Source organism: Chiloscyllium plagiosum, unplaced genomic scaffold, assembly GCF_037043375.1.
Source record: "Chiloscyllium plagiosum isolate Xiang-an unplaced genomic scaffold, Cpla_swu_hap1 HiC_scaffold_41, whole genome shotgun sequence".
NCBI lineage: Eukaryota > Metazoa > Chordata > Chondrichthyes > Orectolobiformes > Hemiscylliidae > Chiloscyllium > Chiloscyllium plagiosum.
Window position 1 is genome coordinate 5286123 of NW_028270179.1, and position 13198 is coordinate 5299320.

Here is a 13198-nt window from a genome sequence, read left to right on the forward strand (position 1 = left end):
GTCCACATTCTCACACCGTCCCGCTCACTATTCTGCACGCTCCCACACCGTCCCACTCACTCTACTAAACACTCCCACACCATCACGCTCACTCTCCTACACACTCACTCACTGTCACGCTCACTCTAATATGTACTCCCACACCATCATGCTCACACACCTACACAGTCCCTCACATTCATGCTCATTCTTCTACACTCTCTCCCAAGCTCACGCTCTCTCCTACAACTCCCTCACTGTCACGCTCACACTTCTACACAGTCCCACACAGTCACTCTCCGTCTCCTATACACTCCCACACCATCACAATCACTCAGCTACACACTCCCACACCGACATGCTCACTCTCCTACACACTCGACCACCGTCACACAGACTCTGTTATGCTCTCCATTACCGTCACGCTCACTTTTCTACACACTCTCCCAAGTTCACTCTCTCTCCTACACATTCCTCCACCCACATGCGCATTCTCCTACATTCTCCCCGATTGTCAACCTCGCTCTTCTACACACTGTCGCACCGTCACACGCACTCGCGTGCAAACTCCCCCACTGTCACATGCACACCACTACACACTCCCCCATCGTCACACTCACTCTCCTACACATTCCCCCACCGTCACGCTACCTCTCCAGCATACTCACCGTCATTCTCACTTTCTGACTCACTCCCTGATTGTCATTCTCACTCCCGTCCACGCTCTCACACCGTCCTGCTCACTATCCTACACTCTCCCATACCATCACACTCACTCTCCTACAGACTCACACACTGTCATGTTCACTCTCGTACACACTCCCACACTGTCACACTCACTCTCCTACACACACCCACACTGTCACACTCACTCTACTACACATTCCCCCACCGTCACACGCACTCTGCTGCACACCCCCACACTATCACACTGGCACTACTACACAGTCCCTCACCGTCCCACTCGCTCTCCTACACACTCACACAAAGTCACACTCACTGTCCTACACACTCCCACACAGTCACCTTCACTCTCCTCCACACTCACTCACTGACTCACTCACTTTGCCATACACTGCCACACCGTCACTCTCACTCCTCTGCACACTCCCACAGTCACCCTCACTCTCCTGCATTCTCACCCAACCACTCACTCACTCTGCTATACACAGCCACACTGTTCCGCTCACTCTCTTACACACTCCCACACAGTCACACTCATTCTCCTGCATAATCAACTACTCATTCACTCACTCTGCTATACAGTGCCCCACCGTTCTGCTCACTCTCGTACACACTCCCACACAGTCACACTCACTCACGTACACACTCCCTTACCGTCACGCTCACTCTCCTATACACTCACACACCGTCACACTCACTCTCCTACACACTCCCACAACATCACACTAACTCTCCTACACATGCTTACACCGTCACACTCAGTCTCCTGCACACTCCCACACCGTCACGCTCAATCTCCTACACACTCCCCGATTGTCACGCTCACTCTCCTACACACTCCCACGCCATCACACTAATTCTTCTACACATACTCACACCGTCACACTCATCTCCTGCACAATCCCCCACCGTCACGCTCACTCTCCGAAACACTCCCACACAGTCACACTCACTCGGCGATACACTGCCACACCGACACGTTTACTCTCCTACAGACACTCACACCGTCACCCTCACCCTCCTTTAAATTCCCAAACTGTCAAACTCACTGCCAAACACACTTACACGCCGTCACGCTCACTCTTCTACATTCTCACACACTGTCATCTGCACTCTCCTACACCTCCATGCACACTCTCCTACACACTCCCATAACGTCGCACTCCATCTCCTATATACTCTCACACCGTCACTCTCACTCTCCGAAACTCTCCCTCACTGTCACGCTCACTCAACTGCACACTCCCACACCGTCACACTCACTCTCCTACACACTTCCACATGGTCACACTCACTCTCCTGCACACGCCCCCACCGTCCCACTCACTAGCCAATACACTCACACACCGTCACGCTCACTCTCCTACACACTCCCACACAGTCACACTCAGACACCTCCACACACGCACACTGTCATGATCACTCTCCGATACACACTCCACCATCACACTCATTCTCCGATACAGTCCCAGATCGTCACGCTCACTCTCCTACACACTACCACACCGTCATGCGCACCCTCCGACACACTCCCACGGCATCATGATCACCCTCCAATACAAACCCCACTGCCACACTCTCTCTCCTACATTCTCCCCTGCTGTCACACTCACTCTCCTACATTCTCCCCAATAGTCACTCTCACTCTGCTACACACTCCCCGATTGTCCCCGCCATAATGCTCAGTCTCCAACTCACTCCTCCACCGTCACGATCTCTCTCCTACACACTCCCTGTTTTTCACGCTCACTCCTGCACACTCGCTGATTGTTACGCTCACTCTCCTACACACTCCCCACCATCAGGCCCATTCTCCATACACTCCCACAACGTCACTCTCACTCTCGTGCTCACTCCCACACTGTCACCCTTACACTACTACACATGCCCACACTGTCACACCCACTCACCCACACAGTCTCACATCACGTTCACTCTACTACGCACTCACCCACTTTTCACACTCACTCTCCAACACAATTCAAAACCGCCACTCACACTTTGCTGCACACTCCCACGCCGTCCCACTGACTCTCCTTCACACTCCCCCAACATCACAATCAATCTCCGACCCACTCCTTAACCGTCACACTCAATCTCCTACACACTCTTCCTCCGACACGCTCTCCCTCCGACACACTCCCACACCGCCAGGATCTCCCTCCAACACACACCTGCACCGTCATCCTCACTTCTACACACTCCCACACCGTCACATTCACTCTCCTACACACTCCCCGATTTTCACGATCACTCTCCTGCACTCTCACACGTCGTCATGCTCACTCACCTACACACTCGCCCATTGTCATGCTCACTGTCTTACATTCTCCCCAGAAGTCACTCTCACTCTGCTACACACTCCCCGTTTGTCACGCCACTCTCCTACACACTACACCACCGTCAGGATCGCTTTCCTACACACTCCCCCACCGTCACTCCTGCTCTCCAACACCCTCATACACCATCACGTTCACTCCTCAGCACACTCACCCACCATTCACATTCACTGTCCTACACAATTCAAAACCGCCACTCACACTTTGCTATACAATCTCACAATGTCACACTCATTCTCACACACACTCCCGCACTGTCACACTCACTCTCCCACACACTCCCATACCGTCACACTCACTCTCATACACACTCCTCCACCGTCACACTCAATCTCCCAGACACGCATCCACCGTCACACTCTCCCTCCTACACACTCCCACACCGTCACATTCACTCTCCTACACACTCCCCAATTTTCACGCTCACTACCCTGTACACTCACACACCGTCATGATTTCCCTCCTACACATACCCACACTGTCACGCTTTCCCTTATACACACTCACATTGTCACTGTTACTCTCCTCCACACTCCCCGATCGTGACGCTCACTCTCCTACAGACTACCCCACGGTCAGGCTCACTCTCCTACACACTCCTGCACCGTCAATCTCACTCTACCGCTCACTCCCACACCGTCACCCTCAATCTCCTACACACTCCCACACTGTCACGCTCACTCTCCTACAAACTCCATCACCTTCACACTCACTATCCTACACACTCCCACACTGTCACGCTCACTCTTATACACACTCCCCCATCGTCAAGCTCACTGTCCTCCTCACTCAACCACAGTCACACTAACTCTCTTACAGACAGCCCCACCGTCACACTCACTCTCCTACACACTCACACACTGTCACTCTCGAACTCCTACGGACTCCATGATTGTCACACTCACTCTCTTCCACACTCGCTCACCGCTCTCCTACACACTGCCCCAACGTCAGGCTCACTCACCTACACACTCCCTCATCGTCACGCACTCTCACTCACACACTCCCCATCTATACCCTCACTCTCCCACACACTTCCACACCGTCACTCTCAGTCTCCTACACACTCCTCCAACGTAACACTCATTCTCATACAGACACCCAAACCATCACACTCTCTCTCTTTCTCACACTCAAACTGTCACACCCACTTCCTACACACTCCTGCACTCTCCCCCCACCGTCACACTCAGTCCCCTGCACTCTCCCACCACCGTTACACTCGTTCGACTATACACGCCCTCAACGTCAAACTCACTCCCCTACACACCCCACACTATCATACTCTCTCTCCTACACACTCCCACACCGTCACACTCACTCTCCTACACACTCCCCCACGGTCTCGCTCACTCTACGACACGACCCCACACCATCACACTGACTTTGCTACACACTCCCTCACCTTCACACTCTAACTCCCACACTCACGCACAACGTCACCCTCACTTTCCTGCACAATCCCCCACCGTTACACTCACTCTGCTACACACGCGCACACCATCACGGTTACTATCCTACACACTCCCTCACCATCACGTTTGCCCTCGTACTCACTCCCACAGTCACATTCACTCTCCTACCATCTCCCTCACTGTCAGGCTCACTCTCCTACACACCTCATCACCTTCACACTCGCCCTCCAACACACAACTGCTCCGTCACACTTACTCTCCTACACACTCCCCCACTATCACGCTCACCCTTGTACACACTCCCGTAGTCACACCCACTCTCCTACCCACTCCCTCACCGTCACGCTCACTCCAATAAATACTCCCACAACTTCACGCTCAATCTACTACACACGCCCACACCGTCACACTCCCGCTCCTGCACACTGCTTCACCGTCACGCTCACTCTCCTACACACTCCCACAACGTCACACTCAATCTCCTACACACGCCCTCACCGTCACACTCACTCTTCTACGCACTTCCACACCGTCACATTCCCTCTCCTACACACTCCCACATCATCACACTCACTCCCCTACACATTCCCACACAGTCACATTCGCGCTCCTACACACTCCATCACCGTCACACTCGCTCTCCACATTCCCAGACAGTCACACTGACTCTCTTACAAATTATCTCACCATTACACTCACTCAGCTACACATTCCCTCACTTTCACACTCACTCTCCTACACCTTCCCTCACCGTCACGCTCACTCTCCTACACACTCCCTCACCTTCACACTCACTCTACTGCGTATCCTCACACCGTCACCGCCTCTCTCCTACACACTCCCCCACCATTACGCTCATTCTCCTACACCCTCGCAAACCATCACGCTCACTCTACTACGCACTCACCCACCCTCACTGTCACTCTCCTACACACTCCTAGACCACCACACTCACAAAGTCATACTCACTCTTTTACACAGCCCACACCGTCGCACTCACTCTCCAGCACACTCCCCCACCGTCACACTCACTCTCCTACGTATACTCACATCGTCACACCCTCTCTCCTACACACTACCGCACGGTGACACTCACCTCAATAAGCACTCCCACATTGACATCACCTTCTCCTGCACACTCCCTCACCGTTAGGCTCCCTCTCCTAACCACTCCCTCAGCGTCACGCTCATTGTCCTACACACACCCACACCGTCACCCGTACTCTCCTTCACAGTCCTATACCCGTTACCCTCACCTCTTGCACACTCCTTCACTGTCAAGCTCACAGTCCTACACACTCCCACACCTTCACACTCACTCTCCTACAATGTCTCACACCGTCACGCTCCCTCTCCATTACACTCCCACACCGTCAGTCTCACTGTCCTACATTTCCCCCCACCATCACCCTCACTCTCTGACACACTCCCACACCGTCACGCTCACTCTCCTACACACTCACACACCGCCACTCTCACTTTGCTACACACTGCCACGACGTCACACTCACTCTCTTACGCACGCCCACTCCGTCACACTCACTCTCCTGCACACTCCCACACCATCATACTCACTCGCCTACACACAGTCTCAACGTCACGTTCACTCTCCTACACAGTCCCACACCGTCACACTCACTCTCGTACTCACTCCCTCACCATCAAATTCACTCTCTTACACACTCCCACATGGTCACACCCACGCTCCTACACACTCCCTCACCGTCACACTCACTCTCCAACACACTCCGACACCGTCACACTCCCTCTCCTACATACTGCCTCACTGCCACGCTCACTCTCCTCCACACTCAGTCACCGTCACACTCGATCTCCCCACTCCCACACAGTCACACTCACTCTCCTACACATCCTCACCGTCACGCTCATAATCCTACACACTTCCTCACCTGTATACTCAGTCTGCTACACACGCCCCCACCGTCATACTCACTCTCCTACACACTCCCTCACCGTCACACTCACAGCAATACACTCTTCCACACTGTCACACTCCCTCTCCTACACACTTCCTCACCGTCACCCTCACTCTCCTACACAAGCCCACACTGTCACCCTCACTCTCCTACACACTCCCACACCGTCACTCTCACTCTCTTACACACTCCTACGCACTCACACTGTCCTACACACTCGCCCACCGTCACACTCACCTTCCTACACACTCCCTCACCATGACCCTCACGCTCTTGCACACTCCTACACTGTCCCACTCACTCTCGTACACACTCCCCCACCGTCACACACACTCTCCTACATACGCTACCCAACCGTCACACTCATTCTCCAACACAATCCCATCCCGTCACGCTTTCTCTTCTACCCACTCACACACCGTGACTCTAACGCGCTTGCACACTCCTACACTGTCACACTCACTCTCCTGCACTCTCCCAAAACCTCACACTCACTCTTCTACAAATTCACACACCATCATGCTCCCTCTCCGTTACACTCCCACACTGTCACTCTCACTGTCCTACACCTTCCCCCACCGTCAGCCTCACTCTCAGATACACTCTCACACCGTCTCACTCACTCTCCTGCACAATCCCACACCATCATGCTCACTCTCCTTCACAATCCCACACCGTCACGCTGACTCTACTACACCCGCCCACATCATCACCCTCACTCTCCGATACACTCCCACACCGTCTTGCTCACTCTCCTAAACACTCCTCCACGGTCTCGCTCACTCTCCTGCACACTCCCACACCGTCATCGTCACTCTCCTACACACTCCCATGCCATCACCCTCACCTCCCCCACCCCGCACCCTCCCCCACCATCACTCTCTAAATAGACTGCGCAAATGGCGGGATCACAGATAGAGAGAAGCAGCGGGTCGCAGAGATAGTGGGCAGGATACATGGAAGTGGCGGGACAAAGGCAGTGCGATGAATTCTGCCGAAGCGAATATTGGAATAGCTGATGGTGGTGGGGGGTGTGGTGGTGTACATAGACATCAAACCAGTAACAGAGTGAATTAAACTCTGCCGCTGCCCTTCCCCTCCCTGAGGACCAGGACTTGGGGCTGAGTCTGTTTCTCTCCAGCTCAGCTTCTCCAACAGAAAGACACACAATAACATCGTTCACTTTGTGGCTCGGCACGCGTTTAATGAACATATGTTTACAAATGGAAGTGATGGTTACAGTCAGTGGGATGGTGCCTTTTCTCAGTGGCCCCTGGGTTGTGAGAAACATTGAAATGTGTCCCTGTAACCCCCTGTGGGATAAGGAGAGACAAACCAGCGTTACCCTCAGTCTGTTACCATAGCGAAAGGCTGCTCCATCGCTGAAACACTGAACTGAAATGAGAAAATCCCTGATGGTGTGATTAATGAGAGAATTTGATGGATGGATGGATTTGGGTGAAGGGATATTTCAGCACATTCTTCAGCTGCTCCCTGAACTTAGTCTGGGTTACAGCATAAATCGCGGTGTTTGTGCAGCAACTGAGGAGCTGCAACATGAAGCCCAATTCCTGTACAAAGTCATCGAGATATACAGAGTAAAACCCAATCCAATACATCCGTCTCCATATAGAATACACCATTATCGTTGACCATAACAGGATGAAATTGGCCGAGATCACAAAGAGTAAAATGATGGATTTTTTTCGGTTTTTCATTTCAGTATCAGACTGAGCATCCCCATTGGTGTGAGTGCGGAGTCTCTTACGGGCTCCGCTGGTCACTAAAATGTGTCTGACGGTGAGAACATTGAGTAGCAGAATCAGGGGAAATGGGACACACGGGGTGAGAATGTGGTGGAGGAACTCGATTGTGATCCAGACGCTGGAGAATGTAGCAGCGTGTGTTACAACACAAAACCAGGGGTGGTTCTCCAGCCAATACCGAGCAGTGAGCATAAAATACCAGGAAATGTTCTTTAAACAGCTCAACACAGTCACTGCTCCCAGAACCACAGCCGCCGTTTTCTCACTGCAATATTTACTTTTCAGCTTCTGACAACAAATGGCCACAAACCGATCAAAGGTGAAAGTGACGGTGAACCAGACAGAGCAGTCAGTGGCTGCATAAAGCAGGACAGCGTGGATATTACACACGGGGACGGAGTACAGGAAATAAAACTGTTCCTGATAAACAATGGGAATGTGTCTCAGCATCAGGTCGAGGATAATGACCAGGAGATCAGCCGCTGCCATGGCCCCCAGGTAACGTCTGATACATGGAGACAATCCACAATCTTTATGAAGCAGGACGTGGATGGTCACTACATTAACTGTGAGGAAGGAAAACAAATACATTATCCATCAGCCTGGAGGCAAAGGGACCCGTTTGTTTGGGGAACCAGTGAGATCTTCAAATGTGTCCCTGTATTAAAACAATTGAAGCTCGAATAACAACTGGGAAGGTCTGAATTACTGACAAAAATATGACATAAACCACAAGAAATCCTCCCTCCTCAAACACACAGAGACAAATCCATAAGGACAGATGGTTTCTAGAACATTCCCACACACTCGATCACTCGAGAGCAGACATAGGTCACTCCTTCCCAGTTCCTAATACTGAGTGTGGGAAAATTTGCTGTCCTGAAGGATTCTCTCATAGTTTCCTGATGACAAACGGAGTTTGGGAATTTCTGTATTTTGATCTAAATTGTGGACGATCCTGTGTCGGTGAAGAAATGTAAACGCAGGGGACACCCCTTTAACTGCCTGAGGAGCCTTCGGAACTGTGTCTCCTTCTCCCTGGAACGGGATCTCTTCCCTTGGGATCTTATCGTTTGTTCAATTCACTGACGTCTGTCCTCCTTAGTCCAAGAACTCCCCACCTACGTTCGGGACACAACCCACGCCCTCCACTTCCTCCATGATTTTCGCTTCCCCGGTCCCTAATGCCTTATTTTCACCATTGACATCCATTCCCTGTACACATCCATCCCCCATCACGAAGGACTCAAAGCCCTCCACTTCTTCCTTTCCTGCTATACCAACCAGTACCCTTCCACTGACACCCTCCTTCGACTGACTGAACTGGTTCTCACTCTGAACAAATTCTCTTTCCAATCCTCCCACTTCCTCCAAACCAAAGGAGTAGTTGTGGGCACCCGCATGGGCCCCAGCTTTGCCTGCTTCTTCATAGGATATGTGGAACAATCCATCTTCTGCAGCTACACTGGCACCACCCCCCACCTTTTACTCCACTACATCGATAACTGTATAGGCGCTGCCTTTTGCTCCCACTAATTGGTTGAACAGTTCATCTACTTTACTAACACTTTCCACCTCGATCTCAAATTTACCTGGACTGTCTCTTCCCTCCCCTTCCTAGACCTCTCCATCTCTATCTCGGACGACCGGTTCAACATGGACGTTTACTATAAACTGATTGACTTCCACAGCTACCTAGATTACACCTCCTCCCACCCTGCCCCCTGTAAAAACGCCACCCCATATTCCCAATTCTTTCGCCTCTGCCGCATCTGCTCCCAGGACGACCAATTCCAATACCGAACAACCCAGATGGCCTCCTTCTTCAAAGACGGCAAATTCCCATCAGATGTGGTTGACGATGCTCTCCACCGCATCTCCTCCACCCTTGAACCCGGCCCCTCCAATCGCCACCAGGACAGAACCCCACTGTTCCTCACTTACCACCCCACCAACCTACATGTACATCGTATCATCCGTCGTCATTTCCGCCACGTCCAAACGGACCCACCACCAAGGATATATTTCCCTCCCCTCCGCTATCAGCGTTCCGAAAAGACCACTCCCTCCGTGACTCCCTCGTCAGATCCAGCCCCCCCCCCCCCACCCCTCACCAACCCAACCTCCACTCCTGGCAACCTTACCTGTCACCGCACGAAATGCAAAACTTGCGCCCACACCTCTCCACTCACTTCCCTCCAAGGCCCCGAGGGATCCTTCCATATCCGCCACAAATTCACCTGCACCTCCACACACATCATTTGCTGCATCCGCTGCTCCCGATGTGGCCTCCTCTATATTGGGGTGACAGGCCGCCTACTTGTGGAACGTTTCAGAGAACACCTCTGGAACACCCGGACCAACCAACCCAACCACCCCGTGGCTCAACACTTCAACTCCCACTCCCACTCCACCAAGGACATGCAGATCCTTGGCCTCCTCCATCGCCAGACCATGGCTACACGACGCCTGGAGAAAGAGCACCTCATCTTCCGCCTAGGTTCCCTCCAACTGCAAGGGATGAATTCAGATTTCCCCAGCTTCCTCATTTCCCCTCCCTCACCTTGTCTCAGTCCCAAACCTAGAACTCAGTACCAACTTCGTTACCTGCATTCTTCTTACCGACCTTTCCGCCTCCACCCCCACTTGGGTTATCACTCTCACCTTATCACCCTCACCTTAACCTCCTTCCACCTATTGCATTTCCAAGCCCCTCCCCAAATCCCTCCTCCCTACCTTTTATCTCAGCCCGCTTGGCACACTCTTCTCATTCTTGAAGAAGGGCTCATGCCCGAAACGTCGATTCTGCTGCTTCTTGGATGCTGCCTGACCTGCTGCGCTTATCTAGCAACACATTTTTCCGCTCTGATCTTCAGCATCTGCATTCCTCACTTTCTCCTCGTCAACAAACAATGTCAGGTACAGAACATTCCGGAGAATGTCAGTTATAGAATGTTGGCGACAGAACGTTCGGGGGAATGTCAATTATAGAAAGTTGTGGACAGATCGTTTCGGGGAACTCCTTGACTTGCCCATCACCCTTCCCCGTTATCCACCCCACCAACATGATGTACTGTGCCTGAGAACACTGTAACATTAATTGGGTGAGAGACAGAGGGTCCAATCACAGGAATGGAAACTGAAGGCATTGCCAGATCAGCTGAAATGGTTATATATGCCACATTCTCAATCCACCTCACACAACCAGCCCAGAGACCATACGCCCAGAGGAGACATCTGTTCAACGTGGAGCACTGCAGACCAGGCTAGTGTACTGCTCAGTACTACGCAGCGATCTGGCCAGATTCATCCATTGCATTGGTCAATACAATCCAGCAATCTGACCAGAGTGGAACACTGCACAGATCAGATCAGAGCATTGACCTATGAACCCAGACCATATATCTGTCCAGCACGGGGAGCTGTGCAGACCATGTCAATGCATTGATCTATAAACCCAGATTAGGTATCTGTCCAGCACCGGGAGCGGTGCAGACCACAGCAATGCATTGATCTATAAACCCGGACTAGATATCTGTCCAGCAGGGGGATCTGTGCAGACCACAGCAATGCATTGATCTATAAACACAGATTAGATATCTGTCCAGCACCGCTCGCGGTGCAGAGCACAGCAATGCATTGATCTATAAACCCGAATTAGATATCTGTCCAGCACCGGGAACTGAGCAGACCACAGCAATGCATTGATCTATAAACACGGACTAGATATCAGTACAGCACGGGGAGAAGTGCAGACCACAGCAGGGCACTAATGTGTGAACTTGAAACAAATATCCATCCAGCATAAGGAGCTATACAAACCACATAACTGCATTATCTATAAACCTCAACCAGTTAGTCTGGCCAGCACAGCGACCTGTGCAGTGATCACCATGAATTCATCAGTAAACCAGGAGCAGTTACACTCCCAGCATGTAGGACTGTGTACCCCACCCTGGCGCATTGCTCAGTAAAACTGTGTTAGATCCCTGCTCAGCTTGGGGAAACTTGCAGCCCGTGCTAGAATTGACAGGATGTGCAGCTCCCACCTATTTCCAGCTCTAAAATCTCCATTGTGCTATGGTAAGGGGATGCCGTGGATGTGAACATCACTTCCAGAGAGAGGTGGTGGGAGAATCAGTTTAAATATTACCACATGGGAGGGGTGTGGTGTATAGACACAGAGGGGGATACTGAAAAACAGTGTCATGCAAGGATGTGTTCCCAGGTTTCAGAATGCTGAAATGTAGACACTTTGATAGCATTCTGTAACATGAGCTTATTTTCCCAGGAAAAATGAGGAAAAGGGGTATCAGTGTGAAGTCAGATGAGCATTTGTTCTGCATCTTTGCAACTGGAATTAGTTTCAATCGAAGCTATGGCTCATTGGGCAGATTCCAACAATAATTTATCTTCATTTGATTTTCCTTGAATGTGACGGGGGATTGTCTGCACGAGGCCGAGCTAGTTTCCTGGTGCTACCTTATCGAACTCAACTCATTAACTATCGCCCCCACCCCATGGTGTCCCTCTCATTCAATACCAGCCCGATTCTACAACCCGTCATGGCTAGAGGTACTCACCACCTTCCGGGTGCACTTGGATGTTCCCTGATCCTGGCAATGGTGCCATCGTTAAAAGGCCAATGGGCACACGGTTGAGCATTCTGCGTTTGGAGATACCCTGCACAGTTTACACCGAGCATGGCACATAAGGGGCAATTACACCACAGTTTGCAGACAGGGACAAGGAGGTCCTGGTGGATGGGCTAGTACAGAGGGGACCATTATCTTCCTCGAGGGGGCCACACCACCAGACACATCAAGCATAGTCTGAGCTCACCACCCAGCTCAGTGCAGGTATCTGCGGTCTGAAGAAATGTCCAGCAATACAGGACGAGCAGCAATAACCTTCCCCGCTCTGTCAGGATAAGGGTCACTGTATTCTGTTTGCCCCCTCACACTCACTGCATATCCGTTAAAGCACCTACCCCCGAACAAGTTTCATGCTCCAACACTCTTACTGCTCCAAGCAGCACCTTCTCTCTCTCTCTGTCTCTATCTCTGTCTCTCTCTGTC

The 13198-nt window shown here is 51.7% G+C and overlaps 1 protein-coding gene across 1 annotated transcript in view; it reads right to left on the minus strand.

Moving 5' to 3' along the window:
• Positions 1-7778: 7778 nt before the first annotated feature.
• Positions 7779-13198, minus strand: part of LOC148138131 (putative G protein-coupled receptor 139) — a 43459-nt gene continuing 38039 nt past the window's right edge. Inside the window, exon 2 of the mRNA XM_087981821.1 lies at positions 7779-8686. Coding sequence (XP_087837947.1) covers positions 7779-8686 — 908 coding nt within the window. The remainder of the gene's footprint in view (positions 8687-13198) is intronic.